At 29.1% G+C, this 25,416-nt stretch overlaps 1 protein-coding gene across 1 annotated transcript in view; it reads right to left on the bottom strand.

The window, feature by feature from the left end:
- Positions 1 to 200: 200 nt before the first annotated feature.
- LOC119662035 (neural cell adhesion molecule 2) overlaps positions 201 to 25,416 on the bottom strand; it is a 93,622-nt gene continuing 68,406 nt past the window's right edge. The window contains exons 5-7 of the mRNA XM_038071573.1: positions 22,392 to 22,544; positions 6,657 to 7,145; positions 201 to 1,102 (exon numbers count right to left, since the gene is read on the bottom strand). Coding sequence (XP_037927501.1) covers positions 888 to 1,102; positions 6,657 to 7,145; positions 22,392 to 22,544 — 857 coding nt within the window. The 3' untranslated portion in view covers positions 201 to 887. The remainder of the gene's footprint in view (positions 1,103 to 6,656; positions 7,146 to 22,391; positions 22,545 to 25,416) is intronic.

Below are 25,416 nucleotides of genomic sequence, written 5' to 3'. Positions count from 1 at the left end.
AAGACCCTCTATAATACTTCTATCAATCTAAGAAGAAAGTAAATAATGTGATGCAATTGGAGTAGCACAAAATTTTACTGCACTGATCGTGTTAAATTCATTAGTATAGTAAGATCTGTAATAGAACTTTAAATAAAACACCAAAAAATCTTCACATTCAATAGAATTTATTAAATTAAATTATTTTTGCGTTACTTAATTGTAATGTCATCAATTCTCATAATCATTTTTGGTTTCTGGTATTTTAAGTATATTTAAGCTATATTTATTTCTTCATAATTTTTCTCGTACAATATTATAATTTAATATTATTTACTTTATTTGGACTTATTATGCATTAGTAAAATCTTCGAAGTTTGTCTTATGTTTCTTATGTTTTACATTTAACATTGATCAATAAATTTCATACAAAAATGAAAAACTTTGGTATCAAAATTATTCTTAATAATTAACGTTAATGATGGCAATAATCTTTTAAATTAGTAACAATCAAGCTTTAACAACTAACATAACCACGCACATATATATGTAACTATAGACTCATATTAAATAAATATATTTATATTTATATATAATAAAAATAGAAATTATGTCTTAATTAATGGAAATGCGGAATTTGTCAAACAAATCGGTCGGTCGTCGATTCTTGAGTGCGAAATCATAGTTCAAAGAATTGACTAAATCTATCACAGAAATACAAATAAATATTTTCGTGTATTTTCCTCAAACTTTAAGTATACGAAATAAATCAGGTACAGACAAAATAAATGAGATAATAACTTTGACGATTACAATAAGTATAGATTAGGTTTATAGTATATTTTTACTTTGTTGTTGTTCTTGATTTTATTGTTTTGTTTACGGTTTTTAGTTCTAAACAATTTAGCTTAGAAATGCTTGAAACGGTTTACGACGATAAATCCTACGAGAACTACGAGACACGTCTTCCATATCGAGACGTTTGATAATTTTATGGAGAAATTAGATAATGTAGCGAATTGCATGACTGGAGTCCAATCACTTAAACCAGCTAAGTTCCTTGATGAAGCACGCAAAAAATAAGTTGTATTTCGGTCTAGACCGACTATGATGAATCGGTTACCTAAAACGAAATTTAATAAAAATTAAAAATAATTTCAATAAACAATAATGTATAAGTCATGAAGAAGAAGATGAATTAAATTTTATAATAAATTTTAATTATTGAGAGTAAAATAAAATTAAGATTGTTAAGACGAGAGCTTTTTGAGTGAAACAAAAAAAAATAATTTTAATAGAGAAATTTTTTCAACAGTAGTAAATTTTATTTTATTTCGAAAAATTTTATTATTTGTTATTATTAATTATTAACAATCATTTCTATTAAAAAAACAGTTCCTTTCTTTATAATTAACGTCAAAATAAAAAAAAATGGAGTAGTAGACCTTTTTAAATCCTATAAAGTTTTGGGGTTTATTTTGGGAAAAATATCTAATACAACAGAAAAAATTAAATATTTCAATTAAATATTAAGAAATATTTTTATTAAAACCCTTCACAGTAAGTTAACTTAGAAATACTGAATAAGTTAAACTAACTAGTTAATGTTAATTATATTATATCTGTGGCTCTATTTCCGCCACAGATTTGTAGAATTAGTTGTTTAGTATATCTATATTCTCATTTACTTAGTAAAAACTCTTAGCATAGACATTACCATAGACTGGCAGTGACAGATGAAGGCCTATTGAAAACCAAATTAACCTAAAAAACCTAAAAATTATCTCAAAAAGGATATTTTATTTATATAGCTGATTGATATTATTTGAAATATTTCGCTTGTAACTAAAGTTGCCGATGTACAACTATATGTACATATTAGCAGAAGTATATATAATCATTAAACTATTTAAAGATAAATCTATATCTTTTGCCTTTCCTTTTATCTTCAAATTTTTATCTTTTATCCTTTATCTATTATCTCTTGTCATTTATGTTTCATCTTCTATTTTTTATCCTATATATTTTATCTTTTATCTTTTATATTATATGTTTTATATTTTATCTATTATATTTTATTTTTTATTTTTTGTCCTTTATTTAATATTTTTTACGCTTTGTCTTATCTCTCATCTTTTCACAGAATGATTTGCGACTTGTGAAAGAATCACCTGTTTTGCCTCAACAATCTGCCCTCTTGTTATCAGGTCAATATATAACCTATTATAAAGGAAATTCGAAGTTGTAAATTGGATTCTTAAATTTTTTTTCTCAAGAAATGTAAGTTTTGATAAAATTTAATAAAATATATTTTATATATTTTACTATATATTATAAATATGGCAAATAGGTATAAGCTTAAAAATTTAGAAATCGTTTTCACGAATTTTGTAAAAAGCTGTATCTCTGCATCTGTTACCACTTTTATAACCTACTCATACAAAAAGGAATTGATGACTTGAAAAACGTTCAGAAGAAAAACGTTCAGATTTTGTCTTTTCTTATGTCTAAATATGCATTCCCATCAAAATTGGAGAAATGAAATGTGATAATAGAAGATACTTACTCGTGTATATTATATATATATATTCTGTATAAAATATACCCGAAATATTTTTTTTCTAAAAGTATGTGTAAAAAAATATAAAACTTTACAGGAATAAGAACTCAAAAACGTAAGAAGTCATCGATTATAAATAATCAGGTACCATACTTACCTAACGAAGCCCCATATAAATATTATTTTGTACCAATTATGTTAGGTTAGGCGATCCCAAAGGTTTCGCTTAGTATTTTAGATCCATTGTGTTACCGTATAATTAAAAATTCAAGGGTTAGAACCACTTAGAACATTTCGCAATGCTTATAATGTTTTTCAGAGGAAGGTCTTACAGTTTGCCAAGATTCTCAAAAAAGAAAGCACCTAAAGTGATAAGGCGATACCGTGTATATGCTGGGCAGAAACAAAGCAGATGGGAGGCATTTTTATCGTCCTCTCTACAACTGTGGCAGGTATAGTTAAAAGAGAGATATCGTACCATATATGATAATAAAATATAATTATTTGAAGTAAGGCAATACACAATTCAGTTTAGAAAATATGTAAGGAGAATTGGGTTAACCATAGTTAACATAGCTGTATTGTAATTAAAAAGATTTACTTTTAAAGCAGTAAGGCATAAAATAATTGTTGAACATTTTTTTGCACGTTTTCTGTATATTTTTCTGTATATTTCTAATAGTTAAGTAAATTTATATAGCTGTTGTTTATGCGTTTATTCTAAAAATAGCACAGTTTTGTCAACAAAAACTGACAAAACTTGAAGTTTCATTAAGATATTGGTCTTACACGTTAGAATCCAAGCTCGTAACTTGCTATCGAGAAAATTATATGAAGAAGAAATAAACCCGTAGGTGTGTTCAACAATCTTTGATGATAAATATTTGATAGTTTTCAAAGCAGCTATACGTTTAACCCAAGAATACAGTCGGTTACACATAGAATTTAAGAAAGTTTTTGCTGGTAGTTCCTTTTCTTTTTCTGGGAATTATAATTCCTATCACAGTAGCTACAACTTAGTAATATTAATTACTTTGTAAATAAAGAATCATTAATAAATCCATTAGGAAAACTAACCATGAGAGAGAGGTAAACATTAAACAGCTCCAGTTGAATTAGTCTGAGAGATGCCAAACTATGTCTAAATTTATATCAAATGTATGAAATAGCAAATAAAACCTTTATAAAAACCATTTATTTAATTTATTAGTCTTTTTATCCTTTTTCCAACATGCGTTTTATATCAAATGTATTAGTGACAGTAATATAAGCTGAAAAAAAAATAAAAAAATAATTCCTCATGAATTTGATCCTGATTGATTAATTTCCATTGAGTTTATTAGTATTCAGAACTCATGTCTACGCATTCATTATATTAAGTAGAACAAGCCTTGATTCAATTAGTTTTATATTTTTATTTTATTTTAATTAAATTAAGTTTGTGTCTTTGGAAATATATTGAATTTTACAGAATTGAGCTTTTATTTAATTATTCTGCAAACTACGAAGTGCTTTTTTATTGTTAATTTTTGCTTTAATTAAAATTGATTTGATGCAATATTCGTTAATTACTTTAAAGCACTTATGCGGCATGCAAATGATTTAAAATATTTTAATAGAAATTTCAAATAATATATTAAAAAAAAAAAGAAAAATACGATTCAGAATTCATTTATATAAATAAATTATTTTTTTTTAATCGTTTGATGTACAGACTAAAAAATTCTGTGAATATAAATAAATAAAAGATGATTAAAAATTTTGTTTATTTTATTTGATTATTATTTATGTGCATGTCATTACTTTTATTTATATTTATTTATTATATATAGTTAAGTGTATGTTTACTTACATATTTGTGCAAAGACATATATACTATTTGAAAACACACTTCACTTATGTTTTCATTTGCTCGGATTACAAACTCTAATAATCCTTTCATCTGTTACAATAAGTAGAATTTCGGAAGGGAAAGAATAAACTCTACGAAAGGTCAGTTCACTTGATTAATAAATTATAAAGTTTATAAGAGAAAAATAACTATTTTTATTTGTAGAAAAATTTTATACATTGAAAATTGTGGCAACGAAGAAAACAAAAATAATTGTGCTTATCTATTAAACGCAGTCATTGGTCAGTAATATTTGCAAAGTTCCAAGTTAAAAGTGGTTGGGTAATACGTTATCATGGATCATAGTTTGGTATTACCTTCTCATCTTATACTATTCACTCGCAAAGTAAATAAGTTAAGAAACTCTTCAAATATAATGCCCAGTGCGAACAAAACTCAAATAAACAAAACTCCATAATGCACCCAATGGAAATGTTTAAGATGAACTTTACCACAACTAAGAATGAAAATGCAAAGAAAATATACTTCACAAAATTAAAAGAAATTAAACGAATGTAAAGGAGATCAGCATTATAAAATGAATATTTGCAAAATAAAGTTTTGTCTAATCAAAATTGCGTATATCCCATGAAAGGAGTTCAAAAAGTTTTTTTATTGAATTATTTGTAGTTTATGGTTTCCCTCATTGAGCGAAGTACATGCGGAATACTAGCAGAAATGAGCCTCACTCGAATTCCGAACTTTTTACTCACAACTAGGTTCTTAGCTAGAATTTTACTTGGAAGTGTTACTTTCTGCTCATTTCAATCATCTAAAATATTTTTCATGTTATTAAACAGACGATGAATTACGAATGATAAGGAAAATTTGTATGTGTACATATGGTTGATTATAGTGGCAGGCCATCAAATAACTTCCATGTACCTCAATTAGCGATTTTTCGCAGTTTGGTACCACATTCTACGCACGAATGCCTTATATAGAGAAGTATAGAGTAAATCCATCCCGTCGAATTTAGTTAATTTAATAGTTCTTTCGTCTTTACTGATAAACTATCGAAAAAATTACTTCCTAAAAACCTATATCTTCTGGACACCAAAGCGTGGCATTCACAAAGAAAGTGTTTTATGATTTCTTTTTCCTGCAGGTTTCCACAATTCCTACACTGAGGATTATGAGTAATGCGAATCTTTTAATGAGTTCCCAAAATCTAGTTTGTTTATAGGTTGTCCATGTTAATCTGGAAATTGCATATAACTTAAGTCCCTTTCAACTGTTATTGGCAAACTGAAGAATGTAAGACTTTCATTATTTTCTTTTACTACATCGCTAAAGCTGAGTGTCGCATTTATTTCGAATGGAAAACTATTTCTTAGGGAATTGAAAGTATATTGATGTAATAACTTGATCATTTCGATGACCCTTTTAAAAAACCATTAGCAAGCTAAAAATATCTTTAATCATAATCCCGTTTCATTCATAATAGTTTTGCCTTCCACTAACCTTGCAACATTGTTGCATTTATTAGCACCAAAGGACAAAAAAAAAGGCGAGTTTCTTTATTTATTTTCTTTTGTTTTTTTAAAAGCAATAACTTTTCGTTGAATAATCCGATTTCCGGTTTTTTATTTTGATTTGTGCTATTGAATGCCAACTGTCGAACCCATTGCCATCCATATCCAATAAATATTAGCCGTAAAGCCTTAAAAAGCAAAGCTGCAGTCGGCGCATATATATATATATATATAATGCTAGCGTACATATTATATATAAATATAGTATATATATATGTTAATATGTATATACAAGTATTCGTATATATACATATGTAATGTAATGAGACACATAAAGAGAAACGTAAGAATTTTAAATATTTTTGCTGCTTGCATTGAATTTCATACACTACATTCTCGTAAAGCAGGAAAAGCTTTCCGGATCTACGCTCCACTGCTTCGAAAAAAAAAAACAACGAATTCTAATATTCGTTGTCAACTTAACGTAATTTTTTATTAAAAATACAAGAATATATAAAAAAAAATCTTTATAAAAACAGTAGCTTTGCTAATGCATGTGCATGGCTGGACACAGCTATCATCGGACGGATTAAATAAGGAATAAAATGCATCTTCTAATGACTATTAAAAGCTTAAGTTACTCCATTTCCTCCCAAAAAAAAAAACAAAAAGAGAAAAAAGGAAGATAAATCCGTCTCGTTCAAACTTAAAACTATTTGAAAGCAATTAACAAGTTTGTGTTTGGGCTTACCTTGATGGAATGAGAATTCCTTTTTTTTTGCATAGCTCCAATTTCCTGCGCTGTATTTGAAATCATTGTCACTCATGTACTCAACGCAATAACCAAAAATTTGCATGTTTTCCTCCACATTGGAGTATTTAACTGATTTAATATCTAGTTCGAATCCATCAACGAATAAGCGTTTTAGCTGAAAGCGTGTTGGCCTGCCAGGTTTTTGTCCCTTGCTCAGATTAATGGTACGCTCCAACATGCCCAAAGGATTTGAAACTTTGCACTTGTAATCGCCAAATTGCGTTTCGTTTTTCACATGGATTTGCAATGTAGAACCATAATCGGCGTAGAAAACACGATAATTGCGACCAGCTAATGCGCTGCCATCATGCACCCATTTGAAAGACGGCGGTGGTTCGCCCATGGCTTCGCATGATATGTTTACTGTCCCACCAACGTAGGCGAATTGTATGCGCTCACTTTCATTAAAGGTCCAATGCGGCTTATCTGCAAAATGTGAAAAGGAAATTCAGAAACAATGTGTGTGCGGGATATATAGAAAAAATTTGGTAAAAAACTAAAAACTCAAATATAAAATCAAAGTGGAAATGTAAAATTCTGCATAAATTTCAATGCTTGCCAAAGAATTTTATTTGATTTTCTTTTGTTTTGTTCAGTTAAACATTTTAATACACCACATGCATTTTTATTTTCTCTGTTGCTCTGCTTTCAAATTTACTCACTATTCACATACTTTATATCCTTGTCAAAGGCTTTTATTCTTCGACTAGGAGTTTAAGTACCTTTCTTTTTTTCTTCTACTTTTAGTTTTTCAACTTATTGTGTGTGCGAAAATAGTTTGTGAAAACTTTATTTAAATGTGCCATCTGCATTGCAATGTGCAACAAATACACAAAATTACACTCCAATATGTTTAAACTTACCCACCAACCAACAAGCGCACAAATGCTTTCGCAACAAATATACAGACATTGTTTTGTATTGCTCACTTTCACCTGCTTTACAAAACCCTACAGCAGCGGCAATGGCAACGGCAACGGCAACGGCAACAGCAACGGCAACAGCAACGGTGGCGGCATCGACAGCGGAAGGAGTTCGACCCAATCAACCAATCAATATGATCGTAAATCCTTAAGGTAATTTTGTGCATCAGGTACGCTTTTGTATTGAGAATTGGGAATTATTTGCTTCGAATTCTAACCATATATACATACTTATACATATATATATATAAACACATATATATATATTCATATTTGGATATATAAAAATATTGGTATATATATATATATACATAAGTACTCCTTCAGTTTAGCTGTTGTGGGAGTAAGCTCACCTATTTTTGTTTTTAGTTTTAGTTAAAGCTTTCAGTAAGGGTTCATTTAAAAAGTTGAGCTCTATTAAGAAGGACATTATTTTACTTTGTCCTAACATGGCAAATCTGTTTAGTTTTTGTTCATACTGAAAAGTTTTAAATAATTCAGTTTCTAAACAATTCAAAAAGAAAATATCAAAACACAGAATTTCGAATTTTCTGTATTTTATTTTTTTATTTGTTTTTGTTTTTTGTTTTTTGTTACAATAGAAAATAAAATTTCTAATTTAAAAATATTTTAAACTTTAACAAAATCTTTCTTCTTCCTTTGTCGATTTTCACTAGCAAAAGTTAGTCTTGCACTGAAGGAATCCAGTATCAAAACAAAACAAAATACAGGAAATTTCTATTTCTGCACGCAATTAATCGAAACGAGTTCCAAAGTTCCTTCTAACAATTAAACTTTCAGGGATCGAACATTTTTATTTGCTTTTATTTCTCTGGGTTTGTACAGCGAATAATATTGTCTTATAGTCAAGGTTCAATTATCTTAAATTTAAATACTCCATAAGACAATAACATTAAACGCTACATACAAAGATAAAGATAAATACATATGTAAATAAATATGTACATTCTCATAAAGTACTTATATATTATAACAATTTTATTAATATAAAATATTAATATAAAAAGTGTGTACATAACACTCATAAGGTATATATACTATATATTATAACAATAATATATGTTATTACATATATATACATATCCATTCATATACGTACGTCTTTATACATTCTCATATATGCTACATGTATACACGACCGTACTCCTTAACTGCCGACTGCTGACTGCTCACTTCACTATTACTACCATTACCACTTGACTATAAAACTGCTTAACCGACTTTTACTTGACTGCTTAACTTAACCACTGCTACTGCTTGACTATAATATATAACTACTTAACAGGCTGACATGTATTGTATAATAATATTATATGTTATTACATATATATACGTATCCATTCATATACTTTATACTTTCTCATACAGATATATTGTATAACAATATTATATGTTGTTATATATATATACTCCATATTATTATTATTATTATTACGACGTGTTCTATTAATTACAATCACAATTCAAGAACGTAGTCTATTCACATATACTTTCCAGACACCCCTTTTACGCGCTAATGCTTTAAGCTCGCTAATTGATTTGTTGGTTTCCCCATTTATCGATCTTCTCCACGTACTTTTTGGCCGTCCACGATTCCTTCTATCTTGTGGATTCCATTTTAATGCTGAGTATGCAATTTTACTCCATATAACAATATTAATATATTTTCACTGACAACAATTCAACATTTCAAGCACTCCGCTCACCTCGAGTGACTTCAAAACTAGTGTGCGAATGCCTTCAACCCAAAGTTTCGCTGGAAGGAACAGAATCTACTTAATATGAATTCCAGGATAAAGCGAATTTGAAAGAAACGAGAAAGGCGATGAACAAGCCAAAAAAAGGCTGCCTTAAATTATATTGGACCAAAACTATTCTGCGTTCATTCATGGAGTTTTTCAAATTCGAAATTAATGAGTGGCTAGAAATAGTAGCTCAGATTGATTGGAATAATGTAATTGGCTGCAGACAATCTAAGGAATGCATGCCGAACCAATCAAAAGCCAGAACTAGAAAGCTACTAATGCTGATAAGGCAACCGACATGTCATAGGATTTCTAACTCAACATTCCGCAGTTAAGAAACAGCTATTGAATTTAGGTATTAGAAGTGACGTTAACTGCAGACTTTGTCACAAAGAAGAGGAAACAACAGAACACATTATGTGTCACTATGATAGTCTTGCTAAATTCCGACTTCGGTACTTATCAACTGCCTAACCACTTATAATGAAATTAGGCAACATCTCTACAAAGGATGTATTGGCGTGGTGACATAGTTCACATCCCTTTCAAAATCTTTCCAGGTAGATGGAAACATTATTAAAAACTACATATAAAGATATATACGTAAATATTCTTATAATGTACATACAATATATTATATTATATGTATTATTATATATGTCAAGAGAGTTATGTTAAATAGTTTATGTTACGAATTCTAGATTTAGGAAGTTATGTTAAGTAAAATAATTCCATTATATCGGGACTAAAAGTCCTAAAAAAATTGTATAAAAACAGCAGAAATTTGAATAAAATTATCAGTTAAAATCGATCTTATATATCTAGAGTATCTAGATGGGCTAGATGGACTCTAGAAATATCTAGAGTGTTATAAATTAATCATGAGTATTAAACATTTTGCCCAGCTTTACCAATCTAAAAATGCAATGAAAGTGCAGCTCGATTAAAAAAAATTACCCTAGACTTACCAATTGAAAACGTTATGAATAAAAATTAAACTTAAATGAATAATATTTTCTTAATTAAAACGGTTTTAAATGATAATAAATTTTATTTTATTTTTTAATTATTAAATTTATGTTTGATAATAAAAGTGTTTCAAGTATTGTCAAACACCCATCATTCGTAAATAATTTCTTAGAAAGCCCGTGTCAACTTGTGAACCCTGTCAAATTTAAAGTTCGGAGTCACGTTTATATGCAACTGAGTTTTGACAATTTGTCACTAATTATCATTAATAGATTCACTTGCTTTGTTATATTGAAATCAAAGCATGAATCACTGCCATCTATTAATTAAATTAGCTTATTATTATCATTGTTTCTAGATTTCAGTAGTATTCTTTTCGTAGAGAGAAGATGTAATTGTTTGAATGTAATTGTATTTAATTAATAACAATACATTGTAATTATATTCAATTATATTTTGCTTATGATTTTTATCAGAAAAAAATATCTTCGTATGTAAACATCATTATGAAGTACGGAAGTATGTAAATATTTGACATCAATACTATGTCAATATTGTCTATATTCCTTCGGTTTAAATAAAAATAAAGATTTTTCTTTCCTTTTGATTTGTATATACATAAGTATTTTTTTCTATTGATTTGTATGTATTCCATTTATTATTATATATATAAATATATATTATATGCATACATTTTTAAATACATAATTCTGTATAAATTTGATTTACCATAGCACGCAACCCTTAGATTGGACGCAAATTCTTTAGGGGAAAACTTAGCATAGAGAGATAATGAGTTCAAACACTTTGAGTGGGAAAACCACATTTTCCAGATGTCTTGTCAGTGAAGCCAGTCATTTATTCTATAGTGACAATCTAACCGACATAAATTTGTAACGTATCTGAAATGTCATACGGAGCAAAAGACATTTAAGCACATATGGCAAGATTCGAGTACGCAAAATTTGTGGGGACGCTGCGGTAACTGACAAGTATGCCAATAATAAATTCTGCATAAAAGTATTAATATAAAAAATTGGTGGCTTCGATATAAATTGCAGATCACGTTAAGGGACACTTAACATATGAAAGCCACTACACTAGCGCTGTCGCACTCCATGTCGATAACATTTAAATGCGTTCTAAAGTATTACAAAAATATTTAACATATACGAGTGCACATCTGCGGTGCAACAACGGATACACGCAACAAGAATAAAACATTCGCATATCCGGGAAGGTGTTTCCACCTCAAATTTCCAATTGCATACCAAACACGTGAATTTTTATTAAATAAATTTATATTTATTTATTGTGAAACCTTAACATAAGGTGGTTCAGTTCAACAGAATATGGGCAAGAAATTGTTTTATTTATCACTTCAATAAAATTGAATTGAAATTTTTCACATTAAATTATATGATCGACGTAACTCCGGAGTTACATGCAAAAATTGCATTTATTAAATAAGATGAATACAAAAATGATTTTTATTTTTTAAATAATTCCCTGGTGACACCGATGCCTGTAACATCTAAAATACAATTAAATATGTTAAATGAGTTCTGACATATTAAATTGACTCACGAACTAAGTTACATTGGTATGAGAATGCTTTTGGAAAAAAAATAAAACTTATTAAATAATTTAATATGGACTAATTTCAGAGTACTTCACGTTGACCGTTTAGTGGACAATCTGTTCTTTAAAGATATTTCATATGAAACAGTAATTTCAAATTATAAAGTCAATCGTTGGCATATTAAATTGACTCATGAACTGAGTTACATTAGTATCAAAGATCTTTTTGTTTCAGAATAAAACTTATTAAATAATTTAACCGGGATTAGTTTCAGAGTAGTTCATGTTGCCCGTTAAGTGGACAGACAACCTGTTCTTTTAAGATATTTCGATCGAAACAATGTTATCAAATTATAAAATATTTTTTTTATATATAAATTATAGATTATTATAACGAATAAATTATAAATCGTTGCCAAATCAATCGATGGCATATTATATTAACTCATAAACTAAGTTACATTAATATCAGAATGTTTTTTGTTTTTGAATGAAACTTATTAAATAATTTAACATAAACTAGTTTAAGAGTAGTTTATGAAGAACAGTTAGCGAATAATCTGTTCTGAAGACATTTCAAATAAAACAATAAATACACATTTGTTAATAAAACTTTCATAGCAAATTAAAAAACTCCAGAAAAATGTGCGAACATAAAAGTCAAATACGACTTTGGATTAGATTGTTAAGGAGCGCTGACTCTGAGCTTCAAATTTGGCAGGGCACGAGTTCGATTCATGGTACTTACAGTTTCAAAAAAAAAAATTATTTACGAATAATTAATTACAAGAAATATTTCTTTTATTTCAAGACCACTAATGATGAGTATTTGGTAATATTCGAAACAGCAGTATAGGCAGCCAAAAATTAAATAAACTAACTACTTTCCTCAAACCTCTTAATAAATGCGTATTATATAAAATTATAAATTATTTTATTTTATATAAAAAGCATAGATTAATTAATCAAATTTTAATTATAGTAGACTTAAATTAAAAAGTTTAATGCACACATTTTATAAATCGTTACGTATTTTATTTAATGTCTTCACCTATAAATCATTATTATTTATATTATCTTCGACTGGCAAATCTGTAATTGCTTTTGATCTTTCAACTTTTACTGGAATGTTTTAGCTTAACCGAACTTGTTTAGGGTAATCCTAACAGACCAAATATATTTCAATTTTATTAATTTGGCAAAATATCTTGAGTCTTATATATTAATTTCGAGTGTTATACACCTTATCTGAGCAAATAAAAGTGATAATTATACTAAAATTAAATCTCGGATGAAAAAGTTATCCAAGATGTGCCAATCAAAAACGATATTAGATTTAACTTAGCTGGCAAAAGATAATTTTTAAACAAATAATAAAAAAAAAAAACAAAGAAAAAATAAATAAAATAAAATAAAATGAATTTTTTAATTTAATAAAATAAAAGCGCAAATAAAATTGTAGAGTATTGAAAATAAATATTTACATTCGTTGATCTTTTATGTGATTGATTGAGCTCTTATTAAAGTAAGCCATCAGGACCGATCTTACACCAGCTCTTATAAGCTATTGGCTCATCTTTTATGGGATCAATTCAATTCAAATAGTCCGGCTACATTAATGATGGGTCCAGAACCTTTCTGCGGTCTAGGCAAACGAACTCTATTCCTTTTTATGAACGGTATAGAAGAAAAGGAAAGAGAACTCTATTGAGAAAAGTTACCAGGATAATCACAATCTAAAATGGTTTTAGGGACTTACAACCTGAAATGCTTCTTGGATTGGATAGAACAAACAAAGAATACTCTAAGAATTATTACGAGACTACTAACTGGTCGCTCTAGATTGAATAATCACTAAACAAAGTTATGAATCCAACCCCACTCAGACTGCAGATACTGTAAAAAAGAGAGAGAAATCGCATATTATGTGCTAGAAAAAATGACCTAGAAGGACATTTCGTGAAACATAGGGATTCAAGACTAGGAAAGATAGGCTCTATACTGTCTTTCATTAAAAAAATCGGACTTTGAGATACACTCTAATCCGACCAAGGGGCATAATAGCTATTTTAGGTCGCAGTGCACTATCCCTTTTTCGAAATAACATGAGACAATACCATTACCATTATTTCAATTAACAAAGTTAAGAGAGTAAAAAAAAAAATAGTGGCGAGTAGTTGCACTAGTATTAAAGTTTTTTATTTTAACGAGGACACTAACGAGGACAGTGTACCCAATCCATTATTACGACATTTTGCTGATTTATTCGAGAAGGTCTTTAATTATTGCTTTATATATTTGATTCGATCGATCGCTATGTATGTCAGCATATCTTGACAGATCGATCCGTTTCCAACTGGATTTTTATATACTCATTAATGAGGCTAAGTTGCGTGTACACCATCGATTATTACGACATTTTGCTGATTTATTCGAGAAGGTCTTTAATTATTGCTTTATATATTTGAAGCGATCGATCATTATGTATATAATCATATCTTGACCGATACGTTTCCAACTGGATTTTTATATACTCATTAATGACGCTGAGTTGCGTGTACTCCATCGATTATTACGACATTTTGCTGATTTATTAGAGAAGGTCTTTAATGACTGTTATATATTTGAATCCATCTATCGCCATGTATGTCAGCATATCTTGACAGATAGATGCGTTTCCAATTGGATTGTTATATACTAAGTAATGACGTTTGTGTGACACTTATATGAATAATATGAGAGTATGTCTATTTATATCTTATTACTTCATTCAAAAATTATATCAGTTATAATTGAGGAGATCATATAGAATGTGTAAAAAATATATTTTATAGTGAAAAAGCTAACTTTACCTTATGTATATGTTTCCTAAAATTTAAGTGATATGTATTTACTGTAGCTACTTTAGAAAAATTATTAAACTAAATTCTTAAATATTTTCTTGTAAAATTTTCCTTGTGTTCATTTTTCTTTCCAATAAAACACGTAGTTGACACCTATAGAATGCGTCTGTTTGTCTAGTGGCGAAACGAGATGATAAGTCATTTACTTACTCGATTACACTGACAAGACACTAAACCAACTTCACTTAAGTTCATGTTATATTACCAAAGGAGATATCAATCATTGCGATATGAGCTCAAAATGGTCCCTCATGCTAAACTCTGGCAGAGTTGGAGTTGACAGAAGAATAGCAAAGAAGAAGAAACTTTTATTAAAACGAAGGCGCGCTGCTGTTAAATGATGAGTTTTGTTCTTATTGTTGGTATTGGTGTTGTTGTTGTTGCTGTTTAAGTCCATTTTACCTCAAAAATGGTTAAAATTTTGGTTATCTTTTGTTGCTAAATAAGATAGAATTTAAATATGAAGAGAATTTTGATGCGGATTTCAAAAAGGTTTCTTGTTTCTTGCATTTCATTAAATAATAAGATTTTATAATTTATGTTTTCATTCTTGTCTTTAATTCTGCAATCAAGTTAAATTGTCATAATCATAAAAAGATTAAAAGCAATTAATCCATTTTTGGAATTTCGTTTTATAACTTTTTCACATTAACATAAACCTATTTTAGTGTTAAAGTAAAATTGCCATAAATAATTTATTTGCCTAGTAATTGCACAGGAGCGGTTCATAAATTATTCACCAGAGAGAAAAAAGGTATATTCCTATGAATTGAATTGTTAATGCAGAGGAAACGATAAAAGTTCTAAAACAAATTTAGAGAAAATTTCATTTTTTGAACAATGAAAATCAATTGAGGACAATTTAAATAGCAGTTGACAGCTATTAATAAAATGCTTCCAAAATTTCTTCAGCACTTAAATACTTTAATATGACATACACAAATATACGACTATACCACTATACCACTACACGACTATACGAATTAAGGTGTATTTTAAGCAAAATTTAGCAGCGTTGTGGTTTCATTAAAGTTTCTAACAACTTTTAATCGCAATTTGTCTTGGAAAGGCTTTACAATTAAGAAGTTATTGAATCTTCATAAAAATGTTTCTACTCGTCATAGGGTGAAACTTAATTTTTTGACAAGACTGTGTTCGAGAAGCTATAGAAAATTGTCAACTTAAGTTATATTAAACGAGGGAAGTAAATGTAGTAGATTGGCGTGAAATTATGAAGTTAATTTATGTCACAAGATAGTAGATACTCTATTAAAGTATCTACCTTATACATAGTTGGCATACTTGAAACTTACTTAACATCTGTTTAACTACTCTAATACAATATTTTATTTATTTATTTGTGAGTTAACACTAAAATTAATTTTAAAGTTAACTAAGAGTAAGGAACAGCTGGTTCATCCCTACAGTTAGGGTAAGGTATCCTTCTTTAGCAGAACAGATTTAAGGTTGATGGTAGGATATTTAACGGGTCACCATGCACTGCGTATTATCACAGAAGACATTCAGAAGAACAGAGTTGAAGTTACTGGTGGGATAATAAACGGGTCTGTCCAAAGAGATGGATTGTCAACTCTACTTAGAAGCAGACGAAACTTTTAGTCACATTTTTTGTGACTGTCCAATCTTGATCTGGGCCAATAGGTGGTCACTGAGTCGAGAACTACTCTCCCCTTCTGACATTAGGAGGTTCTTAACGGTCGACATTCTGGCTTTCAGTCAGATGGCAAAATGTCTTCTGTTCAGTTAGGTTCTGTTGCAGCACAAAAGGTCAATCATTTTTGCAGTGTTCCGCTCCGTTGGGAGCTAGTGCCCCGTTTATCTCTATTCCTACTCCTAAGAATAAGGAACTGAACTACTAGGACTTTCGCCATACTCTAATACAATATACTTTACATAAATTATTTTATTTGGAATTAGAATTAAAAATTATTATGATGTTTAAGCAGTAAACTAATTATTTTTAATAAAGAAGTATTCAAAAGTAGTGAACTACAACAACAAAAATTATTATTATAGTAGAAGTAGTAGTAGTAAGTTTATTTACGATTAATAAATTATAACATATTAATAGCAATTTTAATATTTAACTTATTTTACAAATTAATAATATGGAACATAAGAACAACAGAATATTCAAGACAATAACTATTAAGTTGTCTGTCTATAACTATTAAGTTTAAACGCGATTCGAACAAATTCTTTTTATATTATTTTAATTAATTGAATTTTTGGCTGAGCATATAACTGTTTCGTGTATTTGTCAAATACGCATTATCAGTGGTCTTGGAATTTTTTTTTTATTTAATTATTCGTAAATAATTTTTTGAGCCTGCAAGTACCAGACATCGAACTCGTGCCCTGCCAAATTTGAAGCTCAGAGTCAGCGTTCATTAGCCAACTGACACAAAACCAAAACACAAATTATTTAATGAAAATGTTTATTTAATATTATTTCTATTAACTATTTTTTTGATTTTTTTTTTCAGTCTTGAAATATTTCATAGTATTTCATAAAAAACTGCTATTTCGAGTTCAGGAATTTTATGAAGTGCATTACTCTTTAAAATTCCATACAAGTCAATAATTTCGAGTATAAATTGTTTAAAGAGTTAAGGCTAGCAGCGATCCCTGGGTAAAAGAACGACGACTTTTTAGCGTATATCAAATGGTTGCGTTATTTTTCCGTAGTTTAAGTTCAGCAGACACGCACTGCGAAGGAACAAAAAATTTGCTGTTAAAACATTTTAACAGAATCGATGTGCTGCGCTCATACATAGCGCAAGTAAACGTTATTAATGAATGCAATAACAAAGTAATAATTTACGATGCAAACTCCTTAATAAGAACGGAAGGAAAAACGCTCTTCTTTGGTAAAAAAGTAGTAAAATAACACTACTCGTATTTGGAAACATACGGGAAAATTCGCATGCGTTCGTTCGTTCGTTCGCAAGGATATGTATGGTTTCTCCTCACAGCACATTAATTCCGAACGCAAGCTGGACTAAGCAACCCCAGCAACAGTATCAGATTACAAATCATATCGATGTTGTTATTAATGCTCACAAATAAGCTGTTTTTCTGTTTACAGGTCCCTGTTCCATATTTGTAAACAATTTGTTGGCACTATGTAAGTGTAAACATAATTTTATTATCAACCATTTAACTAAAAATATTCCACAACACGCAATTCGTTACACTAATATTCACGTAAAACAATCTATTTTTTTTTGTTTCCTTTTTTTTTTATTTTTGGTTTATCTGTTTTAATCTTCTCCCATCTATTCTTCTTTCCCTACTCAACCATCACTTTTACTTCATATTTAGGCTGTTAGATTGTTTTATTCCATATCTCCCATCTATGCCCTTTATAAATCATTCTCTAAGTCTTTCTCAATTCATTTCTCTACTTTACTTTTCATTCAGTTTTCTACGGCAGTACATATTTCAATATCCGCTTAATGGCTTTTTCCCTTTACTACCATTCCTTTACTTTTCATTCCACTTTAGATGTCATGTATGTCCGTATCAAAAAAATTATTATTCTTCGTATGATCAATAGTACCCAAAGTAGAAATAAATACAATATAATAAAACTAAAAACGGTAAAAGAAACTATTATTCGAGAAATACTGATATATTCGAAAGAACTATAATATAAAACTGGATGTAATTTTTATTGTGCTCATAACTCAGTTTTAGACAAATTTGAAAGGATTTGATGAAATCAAAAACTCATAGCAACTATTTAAGAACTACGGATATTATTCGAGAATTACTGATATATTCGAAAGAACTATAATATCAAACTGGATATAATTTTTATTGTGCTCATAACTCAGTTTTAGACAAATTTGAAAGGATTTGAAAAAATCAAAAACTCATAGCAACTATTTAAGAACTACGGATATTATTCGAGAATTACTGATATATTCGAAATAACTAGAACATCAAACTGGATGTAATTTTATTCACAATCCAGTTTTAGACAAATTTGAAAGGATTTGAAAAAATCAAAAACTCATAGCAACTATTTAAGAACTACCGATATTATTCGAGAATTACTGATATATTCGAAATAACTAGAACATCAAACTGGATGTAATTTTTATTGTGCTCATAACTCAGTTTTAGACAAATTTGATAGGAAACGATTAAATCAAATACACATAGCAACCATTAAATGAATAGAGTTTACAGATGATAATGCATATATCAATATTTTTTAAAAAGTATCTTAAATAAAAATATCTAAGTAAGCATCTTATATCGCATGTATTTATAAGACTTAGTAAAAATCGGACGTGGAAAAATACTCTGAACCCATTAAGTAATAATAATAGCTGTAATTTTTGTCTTTCAGAGTAGCAAAAAAATATTCACCACTTGCGAAAGAAACTATGTAAAGCAACAACAATGCTCTTAAATTCTGCAGAGTAAGTTTTTACTCGCAAATACTTTTATGTCTTAAATTTTAGTGCAGCCAAATTCAAAAGTTAGTTTATTGTGAATGTTCACTGGAAAAATTTCAGTCATCCGTTAAAATCATGTGAAGATTTTATTTTACTAATAAATTTAAATACATAAATAAATAAATAAATTAAAATATATAAGATAAAAGTGCTTATCATTGCCTTTCTAATATTCATTTTGTTTTCTTTTATTTAAATTAATTAATTTTTAGTGTTAACAATTTTTATTTTTTATTTTGTACAAAACACAACAAAAAACATAAGCATTTAACATTTTTAAAAGTGATGCCAATTTCTTTCAATCAGACTTAATGCTGTTTTTTTACAACTCTGGAAGAAAAAATTATGCCAAGTAATACTTTACAATATACACTGTTTTTTCATCACCAATGAATTCCTACAAGTATTTTATAAAACTACATAATATAGTGAATTATATTATGGAGAATATTCTAATCATGTCCATTTGAATATATCTCTGTAGTTATGGTTAAACTTGCTAGACTACTTATATATACCAAAGATATTGAATCGCTTGAAGAGCTTCTTATGTAAAGTCATTGCGGCATATGCGGCCCAAAAACAACGCACGTATGCCCTTAATCTTATCAAAATAATTATGATATACCATTTCTTTTTAATAAAGGCATTTATAGAAATATTACAATCATTTAAAAAAAAATCAAAAAAATAATTCGCCAACTTCATCTATCTTCAGCGCAATGAATTATTCGACAATAAATTGATCTACGCTTTTTCACTTCAGTATGTATTAATTTTTTTTTTGCATTTCAATAAGAGTTTAAAAAAAATTTATCAATCAAAGTATATTTTAAAAGATATGCAATAAATATACGAAATTAAAATTGTGTTTTACTTTTAAGTAAAACCTTACCTGGTACTGCTTTATAAACGAAAAGGTACCTAGGTGTAATCTCATATCAGATGAAATAATAACCTTTTGTTGAGTTAATTCAATACTATAACTTATTGAGAAAATCGGGCAAATAATTAACTTAATAATTAAAATAATTTATGGATTGATAATTTCCTTGAAAACAAAAATATAATAAGGAAATCTTGATTATATGGCATTAGTTAATAAAATCAGTTAACATTTGGATGATAAACAAAAAGACTCATTCTATATTGGCTTCAGATGAATGTATGATATTCAGACATTTGGTAATAATTAGAATATATAAAGAGTCTATGCTGTCACATGTTTTTATTGTTAAAATGCAATGCAAAGCAATGTATTAATGAAATATTAATATTAATATATATTATTAGTTATTGTTTCTAATTTGACAGGCACGAGTTCTAAGTCTAGCGCTTGCAGTGCAAACAAATTATATATGGACTTCAAACCAATTAAAAAGAAATTCGAATATTTCCTAAGACTACTGATGATGAGTACTTGACAATACTCGAAACAGCATTATATAGTCAGCCAGATTTCAATAAATAAATGAAATTTTTGTTCTTGTCTTTTCTTTACTATTTGACCACTTCTAACTTTAAAAAAAAATAACTTCTTCTTTGTCGTTAAGCATTAATTTGGCAAAAATAATTAACTTTAAAAATGTTTTTTGTGTTTAAAAAGTTTCATTAAATGAAAAAGTCAATTAATTAAAATTTGTTTATATATGATCATCATAAACAATTATTTTTAAGAAGCTATAAGTTATTTAAATGGCACATGCTATGTTTGTAGAAATATATTATTAAACGAAGAATTCAGTCATATACTCTGTATAACTGAACGAAATATACTATTAAAAAAACGTGTAAAGTAAATGAGAATTATATTAGTTTACATTATTTAATTGAATCTAATTTATATAGGAAAATTATGGAGGGTTACTAATTTTTTTCATAGTATAAAATTCATGATTGGTAATGTAACTTGATCTAATGAATAAGCAAAGTAGTGATATTATAAGGTAAAAAAAAAGCTTAAGAATGCGGTGGGTGATTACTCAGAGCAATGTTGCACTTTGAACTTTACAAAATATGTTTATCAAAATCAGCTGTTTGTATCTATTAATTTAGAATTTCTCGGCTTTATGATATTCACTACCAGTTTAATCCCTAGAAAAGTTGCATTAAAGCGTTTCTGGCTTATAGGAAGGAATGGTTGCGTGATTTAGCTGCCATACGTGACATAAGTTGTCTTCACCAAGCATGGCCATTGCTCATTTATTACTACGTCACTTATCAATAATTACTCGCCATTTTTATTCTGAAGTCTTAGTCCGCTAATTTATCTTTCGACATGTATAGCACGTACCGCTTTACTAACGTTACGTGCAATACTCGTACCATTTACGTAAGTACAGTACACGTGTGAAATTGCGTCGTATGTCTTACAACATACGCTTATGTGCGAAAGTTTTCGCATTAAATGTCCTTTGTGCTGTCGTCAGTTTTTGCTGTAACAACAATTTTAATACTTTTTTTTTGGTGCAATTATATTAGTGCTACTCGTCTTCCGTTAGAGCAGATGGTGCAGTTACGGTTTAAGTTGGAGGTGCAAATGGAAATAGTAATGATGGTACAGATACGATAGTTGAGTGAGATGGTGGTAATGGTGACGTTGGTGATGATGGTGGCTATGTTGGCAATGGTGGTAATGGAGGTGTAGTTAGAGTTGGAGCTTCACGCAACTTTATGGAGTTTAAACCAAAGTTGGATGTGCGCTTGCTGTACAAGTTTTAGTTTAAGTGTAGGTGTAACTACGTCAAGCCCTTTGTGGACACATAATTTAACCGACACACTTACCGCATTCAAACTCACAACTCCTGCACAACTATACACTACACACTACACGCTACACACTACACACTATACAGTACACAGTACACACTACACACTACACACTATAGACGGGCATAACTATGCAACCAGTATATATAATCATATATACAACTAACTATGTATTTATTATTCCTTTATGTATATGCATTCATGTATAAATAAAGGTATATATATGTATTTGGATAAAAACGCAAAAACTAAGTGCAAAATGTATACTTACGTTGTATCCTTAGCAATATCGTAATTTGATCGGAATCCGAAAAGGTTGGTGTTATTCGCATGGCGCGACATGTGTACTCGCCAGCATCCGCCTGCGTAACGTTCTTAATGAAGAGTCCATCAGAGAGCCTTTTGTGTTTGGTCGAACTGGCAGCTGTAAATCAAATAAAACTCATGTTCAATTTGTTGTTAAAATTGTTGTTCTTGTCGTTCATGTTATTGGTGTTATTGTGTGGTTGTTGCCTGAACTTTAGTTGAATTAACATGGGAACGTAACAAAAGTAGTGTGTAATGATGAAATAAAGTTGCATGGTCATTTATGCCTCAACGGATGTATACTTGCCTCTGGCCAAACTGGCAAAATTGGCAGAACGGGCAGGACGGGCAGAACGGGCAGAACGGGCAGAATGGTCGCAGTGCATATACGGAAACACTTCCATGTGGTGGGAAATGGTTCATTTTTGCACCTGAATTTATTGTTGCTGTGTGAAACAATTAACGTCGAAAATTTCGTCAAATTGTTTACACGAAAGTAAATTAATTAATGTTGTTTAATAAATTTAATTGATTTTTTTATGGCATTTTCTTTCATTTTTATTCTACCTTAATTATACAGTTAAGGGCTCTCTTATTGCGAATTAATGGAGCTCCTTTTGCAACAATAAAGCAACAAAAAAGTGTTTATTTGTTTTCTTCCGTACTTTGATCTCTGTTACACGAGGAGGTGTGTGAAATGGCATCACTCGGCAGGATATGCACATCAAGAGGAATATTTAAGTTTTGACTCATCAGTGTCGTAAGACGGAAGGATAGAGAATATATTCTTGATATGCTTGATAAAGAATATTAGCAACATTTTAACAATATTTTGTATATTCATAAAAACCGAAACGAGTTTAACACATTTTTCTTCATAGTCGTAATAAGAGAGAATGCAAGACCATCGATAAACGTTGAAATTTTGTGTAAGGAAATTTAATCTTTTCATTAAAATGGAGACAGCAAAGGAAAAAGTATTTTGTAGTTTTTTTTTAATTCTTATTAGTCAATTTTTTTTTTGTTTTTTGAGCTCATTACTTCTACTAAATGAATGTAGAAGAAATGTATATCTAAGAACTACTTCCACTAACAACACCTAATCGTTTTTATACTGCATAATTAAATTAGTTTTCTAATAAGTTTAAAAGTTTCAGTTTTTAGCTATTAACACTAACAAAAGATTTATTTTAATTTAAGTACAATTTAATTATTAAAGATTATAATCTTATATATTTTGACTGAAAATTAAAAGAGATAATACACATCTAGTACAAAAACTCATAAGTACACTTGGAGAAGCAATTAGTTTATAAGGAGTATTTTTTATATTTATATAAACATAAGAGTAGAAAAATTTATAATATAAAGTTTTAAAATATAAAAAAAATATATAAACACTTTTAAAACTGCTTCCTATATCTGTTAATAAATAGTTTGAAAAAAGAATATGTTTACCATCATGAGCGTACCCGTACCCGATGGGGGGTTGGGGTTGCTGGTATGCTTAAACAACAATATCATATACTTTATGCAACCATAAAGTGGAAAAACTACTATTTAAGAAGTATTTAATATTTGTATGTCATATATATGTATGCGCCCCTACCAGTGTACGCCCATGTTTTTCATAATACCATGATTACCATGATATCATGATGACTTGGCAATACTCTAAACAGCGTTGTGTGGTCAGCCAAATTTCAATAAATTAACTAAATTTTTGTTCTTTTATTTTCATTGCTATTCGAACCCTTTCAGCATTTAAATAATTTCTTTTTGTCATGAGACGCACCACTTTTGGCAAGAAAAAATTTCATTGCAGTAATCTCAACTTGTATTACTAAAATTTGCTTATTTCTAAAAATGTTACTAGGATCATTCGATATGACACCAATGGACTTTTTAATGGGATTACATAGATCGTATTTGTACAAAAATCTTTAACACAAATATAATAAATATACAAAGGTCATGTTAAGTCTTTATTTCAGCGAAATATTATAAAGGACTTTGCCTATCTATGGTACATAGAGTTTTATTTTCAAGAACTTTTATAGGCGTAACCAAAGTAGACTTAAGACTCGCTAGTTCCTCGTGAAAATGTCTTCGACGTAATATTTTTAAATGAGAAGAACGCTTATGGGGTTAAATCTACTAATCGACATAGAGTGGATTTCAACCACGAAGAGTTTCCATTTTGTCTCAGCTGTGAAGGGCTTATTGAGTGTGCGAACCACATTCTTTTCTCTTGGCAACATTTCAACGAAGCCAGAGAGAGATGAGTGAGTCTATTGGCAAGCCATAATGCACGGGAAACTTCATCTTGAAGATGATAAGCTCGCCGGATGCATGGCGAATACTATCGACGGCAGCTATGAGAATCGGTACTCAACTGAGAGTCACTGAACGAATACATGCCAGCGAAAACGCTGCAACAGAGATCCCCTCTCAAGAAGGTATATGTATATTTGTATAAACAAGTTTTATTGAAATAATATTTAGAAAAATGCTTACTTTTTAATTCAACGTTGACAAAAGCAAAATTTACCACAACTTCAGATGCATCTTTAACTACCATATTTAAAGTTTTTTAAGCAATTTAAAAAGAAAACAAATTTTAAATACTGCCAATAGCTACCAGAAGTTTTATTCTAATAATTAAGGTATTCGGACTGAGATGGGCAAACTAAGAAATAAAACAAGTATTGCATGAATGTAAATAATATTTACGAAAACGAAAAATAAAATCTAAATAAGATGTAACAATTTTGGCAATATATGCTCAAAATTTTGGACAAAAATTCCTTCTTCCTCAGTGAGTCAGCAAAACTTGTTTTACCTCAAAGTTTGTGGACCATTCATAATTGACTGAACAAGACATTACCATCTACCGCAAGGACTGAATGTATGTGCACTTTTTTACTTCTTAAAAATGTTTCCCATTCTCAACGTACGTAAAAGGATATGAGAAGAAGTATTTTAGGACA

Source organism: Teleopsis dalmanni, chromosome X (assembly GCF_002237135.1).
Source record: "Teleopsis dalmanni isolate 2A chromosome X, ASM223713v2, whole genome shotgun sequence".
NCBI classification, from domain to species: domain Eukaryota; kingdom Metazoa; phylum Arthropoda; class Insecta; order Diptera; family Diopsidae; genus Teleopsis; species Teleopsis dalmanni.
Note: the sequence above shows the minus strand (reverse complement) of the source record. Positions and strands in the feature narration are given on the sequence as shown.